General features: G+C 38.0%; 1 protein-coding gene across 4 annotated transcripts in view; it reads right to left on the bottom strand.

Moving 5' to 3' along the window:
* WDR70 (WD repeat domain 70) overlaps nt 1-22,238 on the bottom strand; it is a 146,497-nt gene that overhangs the window by 70,112 nt on the left and 54,147 nt on the right. For all 4 annotated transcript variants that reach the window (XM_068422577.1, XM_068422576.1, XM_068422575.1 and 1 more), the window contains exons 8-9: nt 21,890-22,043; nt 20,045-20,121 (exon numbers count right to left, since the gene is read on the bottom strand). In XM_068422577.1, coding sequence (XP_068278678.1) covers nt 20,045-20,121; nt 21,890-22,043 — 231 coding nt within the window. The remainder of the gene's footprint in view (nt 1-20,044; nt 20,122-21,889; nt 22,044-22,238) is intronic.

Genomic DNA, 22,238 nt, shown 5'->3' with positions numbered 1-22,238 from the left:
AACCAGTGAAAAATCAACTGAAATTAAATTAAAGCAGTCAAGCAATTAAAACTCAGCTGATCCTGTATGCATGACAATTAGTTTTAACCAGTTTTGCTGCTTATATCTCACTCACAGCCACTTTTCTGCAGTTCTGTTGGCAACGAACTGCAATCTAACAGAGGTGAATAACAAAAGACAGCAAACTGTAAGTCTTGTATTTTGATTTTTGAAGTTACAGAATCTATTCTAAACAATGCAAAGTTTGACTCAGATGTACAGATTAACTATGTACTTTGGGCTACAGGAATTTTTAAAAGGGAGTCTTACTTTGTATTTCTGTATGAAGTAATAAACTTTGTATGTGGTAGTACCATCTCCATAAAAACTTATCAAAGGCTTATCAAGACCAGGCCAAACTGCAGCACATAAAGGGCAAGTAAGTAAAAATTTCTGTATTTATCATATTTTCTGGAATATACACTAAAATGTAAGACACTTCCCTCCTCCTCCCAAAAATTCAGAAAGGAAGACAGCATCTTTTGTAGAGAAGAAATATGGGTCTTTATCTCAGGTCTCCAAAGAGTCATGATACAGTCCCATATCTGTCTGGATAACCACACAGAGCATCCGTTTTTCACATACTCATCACCATGGTCTGCTCACATCATAATATTGCTACTACTGAAGAACCCTCTATATTCCTTGGAGCTGAAAATGTGTACGTTCAAAAATAGTAAAGCAAAGACATAAACAACTAAGGAAATATTTTTAACAATCTGTTTTTCCTTTTAAATAACAAAGACCAGAGAAATTACTTGTTTCACAGCACAATGGAATAAAAAAATCAAGTATCTGTAGAGTTTGAACACATTACTTTTTAGTGCTCTAGTCTTCTGTTTGCCTTAAGCCCTGAAATTTCAGTCTGTTCAGAAATTCACCTTTTAGTTCACTGCACAGCCTGCTGCTACCTAAGCAACCTGATCTAAGTTGGCCTTGCACTAAGCATGGGATCGAAACAGATGACCTCCAGATGTCCTCTTCAACCTAAATTATTCTGTGACTCCAGACAATTTGAAAGGGTACTTTACAATGCATTTAGAGCATATGAATATTCTTGGCAGGGACCCACACTTCTTGTATCTAAAGTTCTATGAACCAACATAAATCTGTTCAAAAGCTAGTAAGACTAGAACTAAGTCCAAAATCACAACATGCAAATAGCAATCAATATCATTGACTTTAAGAGCTGCTGGGAGATGGATATTAGGAAAACTGCGGAAGCTTCAGCTGGCGACTCAAGTGTGTTGCTCCTACATGTTGTAAATGACATGTCTGTCTTCTCCACTCCCTTCTGCACTCACCAGTAGTTAACAAGCACCTATCCCCACACCTATTTGGATACTCCACAGCAATCAAGGTTTAAGTTGCAGCTGAAAGCACTCCTACACAGGTCAATCAAGTAGTAGGAAAATTCTAACCTCACTTTTTTTTTCCAGCTAAAGCCTCCTCAATAATTCAGCTAGTCTTTAAATGAGTGTAAATGCCCAGCTCCACCCTTCCTTTTTACTTGGGGAACTGGCAAAATTTGTAATTCTTTTTTCCTTAGAATCACAGAGTATCTCAAATTGGAAGGGACCCATGGGGATCATCAAGTCCAACTCCCCGCCTCCTCGCAGGACCACCTGAAACTGAACCATATGACTAAGAGCATCGTCCTGATACCCGTTGAACTCTGACAGGCTTGGTGCTGTGACTGCTGCCCTGGGGAGCCTGTTCCAGGGACTGACTACCCTCTCTGGGAAGAACCTTTTCCTAACGTTCAACCTGAACTTCCCCTGACGCAGCTTCATTCCATTTCCTCGTGTCCTGTCACTGGTCACCAGAGACAGGAGATCAGCACCTCCCCCTCTGCTGCCCTCTATGAGGAAGGTGCAGACTGCCATGAGGTCCCTCCTCAGCCTTCTCTTCTCCAAGCTGAACAAGCCAAGTGACCTCAGTCCTTCCTTTTAAGTCTTGCCCTCAAGGCCTTTCACTATCTTGGTTGCCCTCCTCTGGACACACTCAAATAGTCTGATGTCCTTCCTACATTGAGGTGCCCAAAACTGCACACAGTGCTTGCGGTAGGGCTGCTCCAGTAGAGTGGGACAGTCACGTCTCTTGACCAGCTGGCTGTGATGTGCTTGATGAACTCCAGGGCACGGCTGGCCCTTCTGGCTCCCAGAGCATACTTCTGACCCATATTCAACGTGTCATCAACCCAAACCCCCAGATCTCTTTCCACTGGGCTTCTCTCCAGCCTCTCATCTCCCAATTTGTATGTCTAACCAGGATTATCCTGTCCCAGGTGGAGAATCTGGCACATGTTATATTTCGTACGGTTGGTGATAGCCCAGCTCTCTAGTCTATCCAGATCTCTCTCTAAGGCCTCTACCCTCAAAGAAATCCACAGCTCCTCCTAGTTTAGTATCATCAGCAAACTTACTTAATGTACTTAATTCGATTCCTGCATCTAGATCATATATAAAAACATTGAAGAGCACAGGCCCTAAAATTGAGCCCTGGAGAACCCCACAGGTGACTGGCCACCAGTCTGATGTAACCCAATTTACTATAACCCTCATCCTGACCCGTCAGCCAACTGCTCACCCAACATATTATGGACTTTTCTAGCTGTGTGCTGGACATTTTGTCCAGAACGATACTGTTACAGACAGTATCAAAAGCTTGGCTAAAATAAAAAAAAAAAATCACATCTAGCTTCCCTTGGTCGACTAGATGGGTGATCTTGTCATAACAGGAAAGTTAGTTAAGCAGGACTTCTCCCTTGTGAACCCACGCTAGCTACGACCAATGACTGTGTTGTCTCTCAAGCGTTTTTCAGTAACTCCCAGAATAACCTCCTCCGTAATTTACCAGGCACTGAAGTGAGACTGACAGGCCTGTAATTATTACCAGGGTCTTCCTTCTTACCCTTCCTGAAAATTCGCACATTTGCCAGCTTCCACTCAACTGGAATAACTCAAAGATAACACAGCTTTTAGAAGCGCATGAGATGTCAAAAACTCCTCTTGCACTTACCTATGACCAGTTGTTCAGACCCATAACCTACTGTTGATTTTATGCAGCCCAGGACAGACATTCCTAAACTGCCAGTCAGTTCCTACCACTGAAAAAGCTGAACCATCTTGTTTGAAAGTATGTACAGTAGCCACAGAGAAGTCAGTGTCAGAAAAGTTACAGAATCACAGAATCAACCAGGTTGGAAGAGACCTCAGGGATCATCGAGTCCAACCGTTGCCCTTACACCACCCTGTCAACTAGACCATGGCACTAAGTGCCATGTCCAGTCTTTTCTTAAACACATCCAGAGATGGTGACTCCACCATCTCCCTGGGCAGCCCATTCCAATGTCTAATAACCCTTGCTGAAAAGAAATTCTTCCTAATGTCCAACCTGAACCTCCCCTGGCGAAGCTTGAGGATGTGTCCTCTTGTCCTGTCACTAGTTGCCCGGGAGAAGAGGCCGACTCCCACTTCACTACAACCTCTCTTCAGGTAGTTGTAGACTGCAATAAGGTCACCTCTGAGCCTCCTCTTCTCCAGGCTAAACAACCCCAGCTCCCTCAGCCATTCCTCATATGTCAGACCCTCCAGACCCTTCACCAGCTTGGTGTCGCCCTCCTCTGGACTCGCTCCAACACCTCAACTTCTTTCTTGAAGTGCGGGGCCCAGAACTGGACACAGTGCTCAAGATGCGGCCTCACCAGTGCAGAGTACAGAGGGACAATCACTTCCCTACACCGGCTGGCTACACTATTCCTAATAGAGGCCAGGATGCCATTGGCCATCTTGGCCACCTGGGCACACTGCTGGCTCATGTTTAGCCAGCTGTCGATCAGCACCCCCAGGTCTCTTTCCGCCGGGCCGCTTTCTAACCACTCTTCCCCCAGCCTGTAGTGCTGCATGGGGTTGTTGTGGCCGAAGTGTAAGACCCGGCACTTGTTCTTGTTGAACCTCATGCCGTTGGTCTCGGCTCATCTATCTAACCTGTCCAAATCCCTCTGTAGGGCCTTCCTACCCTCCAGCAGATCAACACTCCCACCCAGCTTGGTGTCATCTGCAAATTTGCTGAGGGTGCACTCAATCCCCTCGTCCAGATCATCAATAAAGATATTGAACAGCACCGGCCCCAGAACTGAGCCCTGGGGAACACCGCTAGTGACCGGACGCCAGGTGGACTTTGCCCCATTCACCACCACTCTCTGGGCTCAGCCATCCAGCCAGTTTTTAACCCATCAAAGAGTCCACCCATCCAAGCCCCGGGCAGCCAGTTTGTCTAGGAGGATGCTGTGGGAGACAGTGTCAAATGCCTTACTGAAGTCTAGATAAACTACATCCACAGCCCTGCCCTCATCTACTAAGCGGGTCACTTGGTCATACAAGGAGACCAGGTTGGTCAAGCAGGACCTGCCTTTCATGAATCCATGTTGGCTGGCCCTGATGCCCCGATTGCCCTGCATGTGCCGTGTAATGGCACTCAGGATGATCTGTTCCATCACCTTGCCTGGCACCGAGGTCAGGCTGACAGGCCTATAGTTCCCTGGATCATCCTTCCGACCTTCTTGTAGATGGGCGTTACGTTTGCTAATTTCCAGTCAGCTGGAACTTCTCCAGTTAACCAGGACTGCCGGTAGATAATCAAGAGTGGTCTGGCAAGTTCCTTTGCCAGTTCCTTCATTACTCTGGGGTGAATCCCATCCGGGCCCATAGCCTTGTGGGTGTCCAACTGGCACAGCAGGTCACTAACCATCTCCTCCTGGATTACGGGGGGTTCACACAGCCCCCTGTCCCTAACTTCAGGCTCTGGGGGCTGAGTCTCCTGAGGACAACCGGTCTTCACATTAAAGACCGAGGCAAAGAAGGCATTGAGTACCTCTGCCTTTTCCTCATCCCCTGACACTACACTACCCTCCTCATTCAGCAAGTGGTGAAGGCTCTTCTTGACCCTCCTTTTGCTGTTAATGTATTTGTAGAAGCTTTTTTTGTTATCTTTGACCGTAGCACCCAAATCAAGGTCTAATTGTCTAAGTTTACCCGATACTTTCAGCCTTTGGTGAAATCATGTTACGTTGTAAACAAAGTTTACAAAACCAGTTCCATTTCCAAATGGAGGGAAAAAAAGTGTATTTTAATGTCACACTTGCTGTTTGCAAATGAACAACATGAACAACTTCACATGCTTACTGAGGTCACTGCTTTTATATATGCACCAGATACATGTGCATGTATGTGTATTTCAAACTACTGTGAAGGAACTACAAATTCTTAATTTATGATCCATCACTGCTGGGTGGATTCCCTAGCTTCTCCTGTGTGAGTTTCTCTGTCTTACACTGACAAACAGAATAAGCCTCCCCTATATCATATATGATAAACCTGGAAGCTGTGGATAACATGAAATTCCAAACTTATCATTTCAGAAAAACGAACTGATCTAGTCTTAGAATCAATATATGAGACCAGGAGCAGAAACTTGAAACAAAATTGGAAGATGAAAGCACACTGCTTAACTGAAAACCCAGTCCTCAGCAAAAACTTGTGTTTACATGAGCTGCAATGTAATAACTTGATTAATCAATTTCACTTCAACCATGCTATATGGAAAGTAGAGTTTTGTTCCTGTCTATGTGCATAAACACATCTGGATTTTAAAATTAAAACCATCCTATAGGGTCTAGGGACAAAGCACAAGCCACACTCACTTCCACAGGGTCATGGAGAATATAATAGCAAGACTTGGTTAAATAAATGAGGAAAAAGAATTGGCACAATTTAGCATACTTTGGTCTCCCATTTTCTCTGCATTGCAGCAAGTTTTTGTTTTAAATTTTTAGTTCTTAAGATAATCTACCTGAAACTGTACGAACCCTTTAAAAATGAAGTTATGCAGTAAAAATGTCAGTTGAAAAGGCTCTCAAATGCAAACTCTTACAACCAACTGCATTCTTTATTGCAGCAGCTAACATTTTAATCAAGAAAAACTTCAGAAAAATATTAATATAAACATACATAGTTTATAAAGACAAAAATAGCTTTACTAACCCTTTTGTAAACATACAGCTTTCAGCAAGGGCCAGCACAGTCATTATTCAAACTCCTCTTAACCAGGCCTGCTCATTTGCTGTGCCGTCTTAATCAGCTCTGCACTGCATATATATCTATAAATAGATAAGTCACTCTAGCAAAAGCCATCTTCATGTATCTGGAGTGGACTTCACACCTTTACACACGTCAAAGCAAAAAGCAAACTACTATGCCAGTGCAGTGCAAATTACTACACACATGCGAGATAACAGCAATTTCTTGATGTAGTCTTGTCTTACGAACAAGTCTCCAGAGGTGATTTTTCCAACGACTTACGATTTTGACTGATCAGGTGAGTTTTTCACAAGAGCAACAGAACTTTACCCCTACACAACCACACTGCTCCCTCTACTGCAAAACATCATGCTCCTATGCCAAAGGATGAGAACTTGCACTGTTCTGGAGACCGAAAAAAGAAAAAAGTCACCAGAACTTAACATAATTGACCCATGTAATTCCTAAGCCTCATTATTGGAAACAGCTGAATTGCTATGACTGAAATAAAAAACAAAACATCAGCTACATGAGGATAGATAAGGTAGATATACAAATCCTCCCACGTAGTTCGATTTTCATAAATGCCAGTTCTATTTTATTTTTGTCTCATGCAACTCTTGAGAACAAGTTTTTAGATGATCTGCATGGTATTTCAGTGTAGCTGTTTAAGCAATTAACTCTCTAGTACAGAGAGTATATAAAATACTGGTTAATCCAGATCGGTGTGGAAGCAAAAAGTATTACATTTCACACAGACAAAAACTGAGACAGACACCTAAAATCTCTGTAACTGACAGAGGAATAAAAAAAAATATTCAAAAAATTTATTTTATCTTGGGACCAGGTACCAAGACAGTCAGTTCCCTACTCTCTTTGTTTACGTGCATGCATATGCACAAACATCTGGTTTCTTTGAAGCCATAGAATTTTGTTACTTCATGTACCTTTACCTTTCCTCCTGCTTTGAATTTTATGAATGTAGCAAAAGTCACAACCACTTGATATTGAATTCTAAATAATATTATCTGCAACAGTTTGAGAGTGACTTATTTAAGTTAACTTCTGATTCACAAATAGTCATCACAAGAAATAAAAGTTTGTAAGGCTCACTACCTTAAAGTCGTCCTATATTATGGCACTGAATATGCACAGAATACTTTTAAGTTATATTCCATATAACTACATGCATTTCCAAACAAAGTGGGCAGATCTACCACATCTCTACTACTTTTGGAAGCCTTGCAATATTTTGTACTTTCCCAAGACCTTACACTCTTGAAACTGGCAGACTGCACAAGTACTTCAGCTCTCACTTGAAAGAACCACAAAGAGTTTGAAATATTAATATTAAGCAAGTTCAGACTAAAGGCTCAGAAACAAGGAAACAAATAAGCAACCTGTTAAATATTTAATTCATTTGTATTTTGAATAAATGGATGTTATTATATATCTACTTGAAATCTACTTGGCATTGTCTAAGATGTTATCATCTGGCTGGTTCATTGCTAAATCATTCATTTGAATGTAACTTGATGAGGAGGCTCTTTAAACCAAGCCACTAACTTTCTACCAAAGCAGATGAGTAATGTTCACATCACTCACTCCACCAATTCTGTTATTCTGTTAGCACCCTCTGTTATAAGGGTGCTAACGTCCAGCAGAGTTTGCATGTGGAACAGCTACTTTACAACTGCACAGACTGCTCCCCAAAATATTAGAACCTGTGAAACTAAACTATAATGCTATTATTTTTCATATGCAGTGCTCAGGAGACTGTTAATTTCATCTGGATCCTTCTAAATATGGGTCCTGGGTTGAAAAATCAGCCATTCTAGAGCCCCTGAGAGAGTTGGTACTCAATGGCTAAACTTCATGCAAATAAACGTCAGCTATGTAAAATATACTAGACATCCATTGCCTACTTGGAAAAGTTTCTAGAGCAAACAAGACCTGTCCATGGACTGTATGAGTCCACTGTGGTCCTCTGAGGTAGTCACTCTGTGTGAAAGACCTGGAAACATAAATTCCACACTGTATTTCAATGGCAATTTTGATTTAGTGGTCCAAAAAGACAACATATTATTATATTAGCACTATACTCACTCAGTGTCCTTAAAAATTCAACAAAAAAATTCCAAAAGAAATGCAGTTCATGCTGCAGACAGACCCATGCTGGGATGAATCACCACCTTATAGACAAGTAATTAAATGTATTTTTCAGAATTATTATAACTTGGATGAAAAGACAAACTAGTTTTTTAAAAAAACACTCCCTGAAAAGTTCTACAGCCAAATTTTCAGTCAAACTAACTCTGTTTAAAGTTAAATGATTTGCTAGCATTTGCAATAAACATTCTGATAGAATAATTAATTTTTAAAGCTTAAGTGTGTACCACTAAAAAAGGGAAAATACCTTTCTCCTTCTCTGAAACTCTTCAGTACCTGTTATTCTGCTATCCATTTAATTCACTGTGAATCACACAACAGAAAAAAGCTACAAATGAGTATAAGTAAATTATTTATTTTGAAGGGAGGAATGTATATGGTCTAGTAAGTTTATGATGACAAAAGAAGATCTGCATCTTATCTCACCAAAAGTTCAACCTCAGGAGACTGAAACGTTTGCCAGTAGGTTCTAAATCACACAGACACCAATGAATGTAGATCTTAATTGTAGAGGCTAGCTGACCAGAAGTTTCCACTACCGTTAATGAACTAAACTGAACAATATCGATCAGATGTTTTCTGTCCTAGCAACCAGAAGATTTCACAAATCACAGGTCTGGAAACATTTCAAGAAAGAGATGGTAAGTTTCCAAAAATAAAACAAACCCTCTCAAGAGAAATGCATTTAATATAAAGCTTTATTAGCAAATACTTTAATGATAAAATTAGCTCTAAAAATTAACATCACTGCCATAGAGGGACTGTAAAACAAACTACTGGGGAATGATTCAGAGACAGTAAGGGGGGAAAAAGTCAGGTAAAAAGTCAACAAGGAATTGGTTGATAACACTGTGAAGGCAGATTGATTTTGAAGAGATAACATGCACACAAAAAAGAAAAAAAAAATCTTGTAATTAATGTGCTACAAAAAGAACTATTAGATCCATTTCCCACCAGGAGTTCCACATGGACAGTTCTGCCATCCTCAGAAGGACTATGTATGGACTTCTCCCTAGCCTCAAAAAGTTGAATAACTTTAACAGACATTCACAGCTCAAGCCCTAAACCCTTATGCATAAGTAACTAAGTCACATGTATGAGTTGATCAGAGCTTTTATCACCAAGAAATCTACATGCTCATTCCAATCTCAGGCTTATTAACTGGTGTTTTTTGAGCTCACTGGTTGTTTGATGATTAAAAGAGAAATTTTATCCACCAATTTCTATGTGAAGGCTACAAATGGTAAAGAATTTACTGCATTCCTTCCATAATAATCAGTACCACATTCACATAATCCCTCTGTTGACAAAGAAATACTTTTTCTTTCCTATTTAAATCTTGCTAACTTCCAATCACTGGATCTAGTTACGTCTTTAACAATTTAAAGAAATTTAAACTGTCAGACATTTTATCTCCGTTTCAATATTTCTTCACTATTGCCAAGTCTCTTAATATCCTATTCAATAAAATAAGGCATATTCAGCTCCTTGAGTCTCTACTAAGTAAAGTTTCAGAATTCTTCTCTGACATTTTTCCTTTTCACTGTCTTTGAACATCCTTTTTAGCCTGCTGTCATTGGAACTAGACACAGAACTCAACTGCAGTCTCAACGGTAATGGCTGAAACAGAACATTAACATCATAACATTTACCAATGTCATTAGTAAAAGTTAATTCTCTGTGTGTGTACAGATTTTTAAAAGATATGTATCTGCTCTTCCATAGCTTCATACTAAGAGCTTATATACAATTAATCCTACATAACTTTCAGGAAACAGGTCTAATTTTTAAAATATTCTTCTCCATGTACGACTTCACATGCTGTTGTCTTCACCCAGTTCATTAGCCAATCTGCTTTCATTATCTGTGACTAATACTTAGTGTTCAGGTTTTACTGGACATAGATTCACACCTCCTCTGATAAAATGTGCTTTAACTAAAATAATTTATAAAAATATAAAAGTTTTGAGACAATAGTCCAATCTTATGAAACTGCATTAGAAACTTGTTCTTTTGATTACTTTAGATTACCAGTTTTAAGATCTCGTCCTATTAGCCAGTCCAGCTGATAGATCACAAATGTGTCACCTGTATTTACAAGATTAATCCTTTAAAAATTACAAACAAAACTCACTGGAATTAACAGAAAAAAATTCAACATATTTTGGATTCTAATTTAGTGCCTTATCCTGGTTTTGTGGGGATAAAATTTATAGGATCAAGTTCTGTTACATTTTCTTTGTGGCCAGCTGTGGTATGGTGATCAGGGCCATTAGCAGCTAAATCCAGGGCAGCTGACCCAGGCTGGCCCACAGGTGTATTCTATAACATTAATATCACACTCACTATAAAAGGGACAGCTTGCTGGGGAGGGGTGGGGCTCTTTGCTCTGCTCTCTTCTTCCCTCCCTCTTTCTCCTTCTTCTCAACAACTGCTGTTCCTGGAGTAACTTGCCACAACTTTGTGGGCTAAGTATAATTTTGTTTCTTTTGTATTAGTATTAATATTGGTTCTCTTATTTTATTAAATCTGTTTAAATTTTAACCCACGAGTCTCCCTCCTTTTCCCAATTCCCTTTCTTGGTTGGGGAAGGGACACTGGGTGATAGAACAACTGTTATTGTTTAGCCCCAGGTGTGGGCTAAACGAAGACACACCTGTAACTTACTAATGGCTACTATAGTATAAAATGTTTGATTAAATAAATAAGAGCAGTTTCTCCCACAAAAACCCATACATAATTTCCATGATAGTCTATCCCACTTGTGAAATGGGATTTATCAGCCTTAAACAGAATTTTTTGAACTGGAAGCACTTCCAGACCAAACATTATCTGGTGAAACCATACACCATTAAAAAGACTACCAATTGACAAATGCAACTTCAGACTGTTCCAACTCATTTCGCGAAAAACAAAACACACCTGACATACATCTCTTAGGCACTAAACAAGTAACTTATCAGCAGGATTTTAACTAAAACATATATTTATATAACATGAGGACCCTGATAGGAAGAACAATTTAAAATTTCATTATGCAAACAATGAAATTACCTGCAATTCCAAATGTCAAAAAACCCAAAGCAAATATTTTCCCAGAATTTTAATCTATAGGATATTAACTATCATTAGTCACTACTGCATAACTTTAATACAGAATCAGATTTGAACATTAATCATGGCAATTTAATTTTATTTTCTTAGAAAGAACACATATTTTATCTTTGTAAGCAAATGTGCCAAAATAAATTCTTGTCTACCCTACTTTACTTTCTCATTATCAAACAAAAACTAAGTCTATTGTACTTCCCAGTATTACTAGAATAATCAGAGAATTCTGGTCATTCAAGTAAGATGCATATCTCATGAGAAAACAGTCCTTTAAATTGAGTTATAGGCTAAAATAACCAGTGAATACTTGAGAGGAAAGGATTTCATCTTCATATAATAAAAGACATAATCAGTTCTTCATGGGAGAAGACAGGAAAGGAAATTGCTGGAGTGAAAGCTACTTGTGGAACAGTGTCATCACAATGGAAGTGTTTGCTCAACAATCTATGACCCAAAAAACATGGGAATCTTCCTATCAGTTTTTAAAACTGCAAATTCCTGTCTTCTTCCCTATCTGATATCAAGCTGAGCTGATGGAAATATTAAAACTTCCAGTCTCCCATCATTTCTATCCTGCCAGATGTCACCTACCCCTCAGACCTGCTAATGAGGCTTCTCAAAAGTATTATCTAACCCAGCTCAGTCAAAGTGAGCCAAGACCAGAAAAGATTTAATAATTAAAACAGTTTTTCCAACCTTATTTTGACAGAAAGGGGTTAGGGAACAAGTCCCACAGAAAGCTTATCCATATAACCTAAGTTGTGCACAACACAGGCGAGAAGTGAAATACTAAGTGTTCTGGGACAAGAGAAGCAAATATATGCAATGAAACCACTGCCTTCTCATGCTAAGCTAAGAACACTCTGATTGACTATCAAAAGCCAACTTCCTTTGAAAAGGCTGCCCCTTCTTGCCTCACTCTCTGCACCGTTCTAAAAGGAGCAAATTGTTCAGAAAGCACTGAAGTACTGTGAATATTTAAATTCTGTGCTTGCCAGATAAATGAATGAATTTTTTTAATGTATGTTTTCATCTGACACAAAAAAGAACTTTCAAGTTTCTTGTCATAATAAAAAACTTTACCTTGGTATGACTAAAAATAAATCTTTGAACAGAATTGTATTCTTTTATGTTCTAAATGAATTCTGAAAATTTGCCTGAACTGTAATATTGTCCTGGGAAAAAAGTATATTATAAAAATCTTGAAGAAAAATTTTCAAACTTCAGAATTTCACCTTCATATGCAATATTTCACATGAAGTGAGTATACATGTGTATAGATGCCTATACACATACATGCTTGAAACGACTTGGCAAAAATTATTTTTTTTCCTAGCGTGGAAGTCCAAGCCATACTACACCACTGGCAAATTCAGTTGTTTCACCTCAATATTATTTGCATTCCCTACCCTATAAAGCAGTATGATGCAACTAGATATCATTCAGGGTGATCTCTTTGGAGAGTAATAACTTTGGACCCCAAAGCAGGTCCTACGCTCTACAGCACGCAGCTTGTTTTGAGATGTAAATCTAGAAACTGCACAAAAGCACAAGCCTAAGACTTTGCAATTAAACAAAGATTTTTAGATCAAGGTGAAACATGAGTAATTACTTTCAAATACGCTTTGCCAGCTAGTCTTCAAATTTGTGAAGACAGATGCAGTGTTGAAGCTTAGGTTCTAAGGAAAGTTTATACAAACATCTTGGTAGTAGCCTTGGCACTGCTATTTTAATACTCTTAGCAGTCTTCAAAGCTGCAGACTGATCAGTGTTAACTGTATTTATTACACATAAAATGTTTAACACACTGAAGATCTGTGTGTGTGAAGATGTAAATAATATTTATCCAAAAGCTTTCTTCAGTGTTGTAGTTTGTTTGGTGCTTTTGAACAAAAAAAGGTCAGTATATGTAACAAGTTTAATTGTCACATTTCTTCAAATACATTATTCACAAAATCTACAAATTCTGCATAACAGCAAGACACTATAACTACACTTACACTGAACTGCACAAGTCCAGATTCTGCTCTCACCTATGTTTTCATATGCACAGTGTTACTGATACTTAAAACATTCAAGAACAGTAAAACTATAGCTTCAGTTCTCCAGTTGTCAACCAAGTTGTTCCAGGCCTTAACAGAGATCAAAGTCCAGGGTTGTATTCACTTAAAGTGTAATCAGCTTAGGCTGAGAGGCTATCAACCTAGAGTGAGCAGACAGTATGTAACCTGAAGATTAGATTCTATAAATCCAAGAGAAATGCCATGTAACCCCAGTTTCACAGCCAGCAGAACTGTCCTTCACAGTGCAAGACCAAGAAGGCTGGATATACCAAATCTCACGCTCTCCTGAGAACATGTTACCATGGGAAAAAATCTAATGAGCAAGTATGTGAACCATAGTAAGCGACTTGGCTCTAAAGCTTATGGGGTACAGACCTCATCAACTGAACGATAACAGAATCATCTGGGCTGAAGGGAGCTTGCCAGTTCAAGACAACCAGAATTGGCATTGTGGGAAGAAGAACAACTAATTGCTCTGTGGGCAGGAAAACTGACTGCTGGCCATCTTCAGCATTACTATTCCAGACTTTGCTCAAATCTCTTTTCTGTCAAGCTATCAAGCCTTTATGCAGTTCTGGGCCTAACAAAAGGAACACTTGCCAGAAAACAATGTCATGAAGGAGAAGCCACACTGATAGCTACCACCTACACAGACACGGAAACATAGCAGCTAATGAGAGGGAGACAAGACAAGCAGCTATTCTAGACGCAAACTTGGTTAATAGGATGGAACTGGTTAACATAAAAAGTGAAAGGTAGCTGAGATGAGTGATAATGAAAACAGCACTCTTCACTAAGATACACCAAATTTCAAAAGCCCCCACAAGCAGTATCTAGGACATAACAGATGTCCTAAAGGAGAGAAAACTCTTCTGAACAGCTACACTTGCAAACATTAGATGGAAGTTATGCAAAACTACTATCTACTCCACTCATCCTTCACAAATTATATTTTGCATGCTTGAAACAACAAGTCGTATTTGCAAATTTAATCAAGCTTATTGTCAACTGTTTCATTAAAAAAGGTAGTTAAGCTACCATTGTCAATCAGTTAATAGTTTTAAACCTGAAAAGAAGGATTTTAAGAATGTATTCACTTTTCCTTTCTGAACATTCTCCATGGTCATCACTTATTCTAATTCATGCTACAAGTGGCAGAAATTTGTCTCTTTCTTTTTCATTTAGACACAGAGAACATTTACTAAGCAGCAGTACCTATGATCGAAAAAAAAATCTAATACCTCATCCCACAGAGCAGAGTAGTTTCATATTTGAAACATACATATGACAGAAGTCTAAGGATTAAATTGTACCTTAAATGCAAAATTTTATTTCTGAAGATCTGAAGCTACTTCACTGAAATAACTCCATCTATTTAACTGGAGATAGATCTACACTGAAGCACAATTTATCCCTAAATAACTTATTACAGAGGTCACTTGGTGATGGCAGTCAATATTCTCTAAGATACCTTTTAAAGATGAATATTAACTTAACTTACTAGAGGGAGAAGAGGGAAGACTGGTGAGAGGAATTTTCTACAGTAAACCAGCTGTTAAGCCACCACAGCCCTAGCTGCAATGACAAATCACAAAGTTCAGGACTGCTAAATTTCAAGTTTGCGATTCTACTTCTAAAAGGAAAAAGTATACGAGAGTAGGGACATAGAACACCTGTTGTTGGAACATTTAATATCACTGAGCTCTCTTGCTTGTTCATACAGCACTACCTATCACATTTGTGATAAGAAAACATCCAAATAACGAAAACAGTATTATCTGTTTCCTCTTCCTCCTTTGTTTTAACATGGGAGTCAACTGATATTTTGGATTGATATAAACAAGGAGTTAGTTATGTCTTAAAACACAAGGTATTTTTTTAGGTCAGTCTGTTCAGATGTATTTCCAGAGAGGAGGAAAATTTTTAAAGTCTTTCTCATTTTCAAAATTTTCTTTCACTTTTAGGCAAAGCATTAATGCTTGCATTTCTGTTACCATAAACTTTACTGTAGTTCTGTATACATGCTCAGCATATTGCTGATAAATTGACAGACCCTTGCCTTAATAAGTGTATGTTCCAAATAAGCCTGAACAATATGGTAAAGGCATTACAAAAAAGACAAAGATGATGTTGATCACACACTGTATCTGAGCCTGATCTAGAATGGCAAGGAGTACGTGCAATTAAAAGGGACTGATCTTTCAGGAATAGCTGTGGGGTATTTAAAGGTCTAGCCACTAGAATATAGCCATAAATGAAAAGATAGCCTGTGCAAGAAGAAAGTTTAAATCAAGTTAATACCAATACTGAAAAGAGCTTTGTATGTATGCTTTAAAAGCAGTGAAAGGTTGACATGAATTAACAACAGTCAAATTAGTGAAAATTGAAATTATCATATCTGTCAGGCAAACTCTTAAAGACAGAATTACTGCAGTTCCATGAAGAACACAATTGACTTTCTATGTCTGACTTTTCTTTTGATACAGTTTTATTCTAATCACTTGAAATCATAGAATCATATAATTATTTAGGTTGGAAAAGACCTTTAAGATCATCGAGTCCAACCGCAAACTAAACACTGCCAAGTCCACCACTAAACCATATCCCTAAGCACCACAGCTACATGTCTCTTAAATACCTCCAGGGATGGTGACTCCACCACTTCCCTGGGCAGCCTGTTCCAGTGCTTGACAAAAGGAACATTACACAGTTCTGAGAATATATGCACAAGATTTAACCTAGTTAGAAAATAAATTCAAATAAAGAACTCCTTAGCTAAATCTCTAGGTTAATTAGTATTATTCATCCATACACTTAAGGTTAATCACCAAATCACAGAACTGATAAATTTCCTACTTCCCTCTGCAATTAAAATCTAACAAACTCTGAACAATCTATAAAAGTCCGACAAAATTATTATTCATCTCTAATTCAAGAATAATGAAACTATTTGTTTAAAAATAAAGGTTTTTTTAAAACTCACTATAACATGAAAAAGAGAAACAGGATAGTATTACATGTTTTAACAAGCCATCATCTAAAATATTTTCAAGGAAAACAAAATGAAGTGAGCTACTGTAAATTATATGTATTCATTAACAATCACATAAGTGGACATAAACTTCCACAAGTTAACAAGAGGAGTTTTCAGACCTATTCTATAACTGCCGGGTCTAGGGTCTGGCTCATTCCAGTGTGTAAGCTGACCAGCTTCTGTTTCTCTCATATAGAAGTCAGAAGAAACCGTGTCTTTTTCTTACATAGTCTTTTCTGAGTTCAACGTTGTGTCCTTGAACACTCATACAAAACACACTGAGACTCCCTGCTGGTAACCCATATATCTGCAGTCTGAAGTAATAAATTTCCAAATAGCCTAATAACCACAAATTAGAATACATTATAGTCAAAACCTACTTGTAGGATTTTTTTTTTTTAAATGTAGAGCAAATCTGAATGCCATGAATAAATCACAAGAAACAGAACATCTCTCAAAATATTTCTTTTACAATAGTAATTCTAAGAGCCTTCATTTGAATTACTTTTCAGTTCAGGATACTGCTACAGCCTTAATCACCTGGAATCAAAAGAAACTGTCAAGTGCATATAAAGACTATCCCCAAGTAAGAATTTGAGCTATAGCAGATTAACATAAAAAGAAAAATAAATATGTATTTAAAATATTTTAAAAACATTTAAAATGTGTTGTTTTCCTTTGACTCCATAAGTCTACTTGCAAAGTTTGCTTTTTAACTTCTTTATGCATCATGAAAACTCCTGCTTTGAACACACCAATGAGAAAATGCAATCTTCTTTCCCTACTTTTAACTGTATGCAAGTGACAGTTCAACTAAAGAGACAGACAATGGAAATGCTACACTAGTGAGATAAAATATACTGCATAATTTGTAAGTAGTTCTAACATTCAGTTTATGAATGACTGTTTTCTCTAGAGGTGGTGAAAATGTTATCAGAAGCACAGAATACACAGATCAGGGTTTAACAGTACATTAACACACCCCTCCGGTGCTCCTCCGTGTCCTCTTATCCTTCAACCTCAGACACTGCCATTCAGCATGCCTCAAGGAGCATGAAACACATGCTTCAACTGTTACTTTCAGCAGTTTCAAAACTCACAGATGATAAACTGAAAACCCTTACACCTTTTCTTGCAAGCATCTTTAAAAACAGATGTTTGTTCTGCCAACCAGGTTTGGAGTACACAGAAGCTCTCCACACAGAAACACTTATCAAGTGAGTGAAGAAGTCTCTATTTAACAGCTAAAACTGCCTTACTTTAGTGTTCCATGTGATGTCCAACAGAGAGTAAAGCCAGCAAAACTGGAAGATGTTCAACCTTCCTTCATGCCTATTAAAGGCAACACTGGTTTCATTCTCCTACATCCATACACTCAGAACCGACCCTCCAAAGGGTCCCATTTCGGTGTTCAGTGTTAAATGTCCTTCTCCACACATGCCAGGTGTGGCAGTTCTTTTTCCAATGTGAGGATTAAATCTCAACATCTGTAATCACAGAATGATAGACTCAATTTGGTTGGAAAAGACCTTTAAAATCATCAAGTCCAATCATTAACCTAGCACTGCCAAGTCCACCACTAAACCATGTCCCTAAGCACCTCATCTACACGTCTTCTAAATACCTCCAGCGATGGTGACTCCACCACCTCCCTGGGCAGCCTCTTCCAGCGCTTGACAACCCTTTCAGTGAAGAAATTTTTCCTAATATCCAATCTAAACCTCCCCTGGCACACCCTGAGGCCATTTCCTCTCATCCTGTCACTTGTTACTTGGAAGAAGAGACTGACACCTACCTCGCTACAACCTCCTTTCAGGTAGCTGTAGAGAGCAATAACAGATACAGGGATAGAGATACAGATAGCACCACATTCCCTATTAAAAGTTCCAGAGCTCACAGTAATACAAGGAAATTGATCTTACATCAATGTCTAGTAAGGCATTTGGACAATGCCCTTAACAACATGCTTTAACTTTTGGTCAGCCCTGAAGAGGTCAGGCAGTTGGACTGTACGATCATTGTAGGTCCCTTCCAACTGGAACTATTCTATTCTATAGTAGTTTACAGCTCCAGTCTTAAGATGAGTTACTGATTAAACTTTGGAGACTTCGTAGTTTCTGTTACTATTAAATTTCACAGATGGAATACTGTCTTTAACATTTAAGTCCTGTGTTCCAAACTAAGCAATACAAATTGTTTCTTTTCACACGACATGTCCAAATCCTGGAAAGACCTGTCACTAGCATGAAACAAAATGAAACAGGTTTAAAATACTTTTCCTGTAATGTCAGTCACATAGTGTCTCTGAAAATGCAATTATGCATCCATTTATAGAAGTGTTTATCTGGATTTTACATACTTGACCAGACCATTTCAATTCACAGCAATTCAAGCATCAGGGACACACTGAATCCCTATTTGGTATATTAGTTAGGCACTTGCTTAGATGGGACAAAATTAGTCAGTCTTCATAATTTATAATATCTTAATTTGGTTTTCACTATCTACAAACTATTCAACCTAATTAAGAAGCTGTACTAATGTCTAACTACATTCAAAAGAGCAACTTCTTAAAGTATCTATTCTACCACTTAATAAATATTTCTATTATGGAAGTAAAACCTTTGTGTCTACAAGCTGGAAAAAAATATATAGTCGGCTTAACTTCCATGTGTTTTTACAATTGAACTGCTCCATAAAGCACATTGCAGTATTTAAGTTTTTTTTCTTCTGACACAGTCTTATCAGAAATTGTGAATTTTCCTATTAAAATCACTTTTTCACGTACCTGTGTGTTAAACCAGTAAGTTGGTCCCTTTTGGGAAAAAAAACGCCATGTCATTTAAAGTAATTGATAATTGGAGTCTTCTGTTTACCATGGACCACACTACAGACACATTAGTGGGTCAATTCAGTCTTCCCACTCACTGTCACTCTGGAGTAAAGGAGACTGCATATTTGAAACATCAGTTCAAAAATCATTCGTGATCTTGCTCCTGACAGCTGCAGTAACTTTATTAATTAATGCAATTGCCACAGTGACATTTTGCAGTTTGATTCTAACCACAAAGATCAAGACTAAAGCCACAAAATAATTTCTAATAGTGTCTCTGAGATTTGTCAAACACCACCCATCAATATTCAAGTAACGTAAAACTTGCAACTTCCAACTGAAATACTCTGTCTTCCCAGCAAATTTAGTTACATTTGAGTCTCTACACAGGAATTATTCTACTCTGAAGATATACTGGGTAAAGCTAAACTTTGTCCCAGAATTTTTGTAAAAACATATTTATCCAGCAACTTTCATAAAATTTCACTGAAAGTAATTTTAAATTACAAAACTAAAATAATACAGACAAAACACGTAATTATCTAAAGCTGAAAAAAATAAAATTTTTCCTTTCAAATACCACCTAACGTTGTCCTGAGCACTTGTTCCAGTTTTAAAAATATGACAGTTAAAGCAAATTACAGCACAATATTAAGACACAAAAGCCAAACAAGCCTCTCAAAAAACCCTGATAAAGATAGACCTCAATACTCACCCATCATTAGAACACGTCAAAAACTCTTCCTTTATTTTTGGATGCCAACAGCCTGAATTGAGCATTGCTGTGTGACCCTAAGGAAATAAACACAATGAGGTCTTACAAGGTTTTGCAAAATGTCCTACAAGTTTTTATAAATCTTACTCCAAATCCTTCAAGTGGAATCACATGAAAGCTGAGGGCTGAATCAAACCCTTCTGACCACAGCAATGGCTGACTGACACCACAATGATTTAACAGGTATTATGTACTCCATTTCATCCTTGCTTGTTTTCATTTTCAAATTATAAAAACCCTGCCATTGTCTATTTAGATTTTTTCTTTCAGAAAATGGAATGGAATCATACTTCCCCTTTTCCTCTTGGGAGAAGTGTAATGCAGAGAAAGGATGAAACAATAGGCATCAATATGGTGTCATGCAAATTGTTTCAAGCTACACAAAAATAACAGTAATAACAAGAATTACCAGGGTGATACAATACACAAACTCAATGCCAAACTACACTAGCCAAAGACCTTGTTGGAAAAAACTGAGGAAACAGAATTCGAGAGTCAAGATCAATTTAACCGTAGGTGAGTTTTTCATAAAACTTTAGAAGTTGCAAATTGAGTATTCAGCCCTTTTTCTTTAGGATGGAAAAAAGAGAAGGTAAGGATTTCATCCAAAGTAAGCTACTGCCATTATTGTGACTTTGTCCAGTTGGCTTTACTTCTTTGAAGTAAGGGCACATGCTCATTGACTACATTCAAAGAGAAATTTGGAAACTGCTCCTGCAGTGCTGGAATTACTTCAGTTTGCTTTAGGCACAAATATGGAGAGACATACTGAAAAGTTAATGGGGCGATATAACAAATATTTTAGCATTTTGACTGTTGTACAACAATACACTGGAATTCTCAAAGTTTAAAAGAGAAAGAAAATCTGAATTATTTTTAAGTAAACAAGAACTAAAGCAGATGTTAGTATTTGATGGTTTTATATATGTATCACTAGCCAAAAGAAATAGTCATCTGATAAGAACAGCTTTAGGCAAAACAGCATTTAGCCTCATTATTTGGCAATATACTTTACAAGCAATAAATGAATCCACTTTATCATCAGTTTGAGCAGTAAATTTTATCATTACTTTTTAGGCTTAAGCTATTTAAAAAACTGACCTGAATTTAAATCTTCTATGTAAACAGAATCCCCATCTCATAGTTTGTGGAAATATGAAGGCAAAGCGGTCAAAACCCAATCAACTGTTGTTAAAATACTTCAAAACTATGAATCAGCCCTTCCCCGCTTGCATTTTTAACTACCATGTACATATTGTTGCTTACTAGTCTTATGCTCATGGCATGCAAGTAACAATAATAACAACCTCCAACCCCTGACTTGAAAGGGGTAAGCTGTATCAGCAAAAGAATGGAGGGCAGAAGAAAGCAAGAGACTGGACCAGATCAATAGTGTCGAGTATTTTTTTTGATTGGTTGGACTAAGGTATGGGCAAAGCTGACAATTCTTACAAGATACACTTTTAAACAGACGAATTTGTTGTAGCATCATAGAAACATTAGTTGGAAGACACCTTTTGAGTTCACCTAGGTCAACCTCCTGCTCAAAGCCAAATTATAGCCAACAACAGATCAGGTCAGCCACAGCTTTGTCTAACTGGGTCTTGAAAACCTCCCTGGATGAAGGTCCCACAACTTCCAGTATGTATCAATACACAGGACTATCGTATCCCAGAGACAGGGCTTTGCATTCTCCCTTACTGAACTTCATGAGGTTTCTCATTAAAAGCAAAAATACACTATATATTGTCAGCCTTCTGGCACTCAATTAATTTCTGACTTTACCTTTGTGTTTGTCATATCCACAATGTATTGGTCTCCTTTTATGCATTCCATTACTGGGAAGCCATCTCTGTCAAGAACTTTTGCCTGAGAGTTACCAGAGACAACAAGAATGACATCTCCTGTGCTGCTATACTGTAAAGATTTGATTTGGTGACTAAAAAGAAAAAAGAAAAAGAAAGAAAATGTTTCAATTAACTTCAATTCCTGTAAGCCTACCCTAAAACAAAAGTGTCAAGGTGAGAAAACGTATTGCAGAAATAGACCCATATACATTCCTATACCAAAAAGGTGGGGAAAAAAAATGAGATTAATGAATTAAAGCTTTTTATTCCTCTGTGTGTGTGTGCAT

Source organism: Nyctibius grandis, chromosome Z (genome assembly GCF_013368605.1).
Source record: "Nyctibius grandis isolate bNycGra1 chromosome Z, bNycGra1.pri, whole genome shotgun sequence".
NCBI lineage: Eukaryota > Metazoa > Chordata > Aves > Nyctibiiformes > Nyctibiidae > Nyctibius > Nyctibius grandis.
The sequence above is the reverse complement of the archived record's forward strand: the minus strand, read 5'-3'. Positions and strand labels throughout refer to the sequence as shown.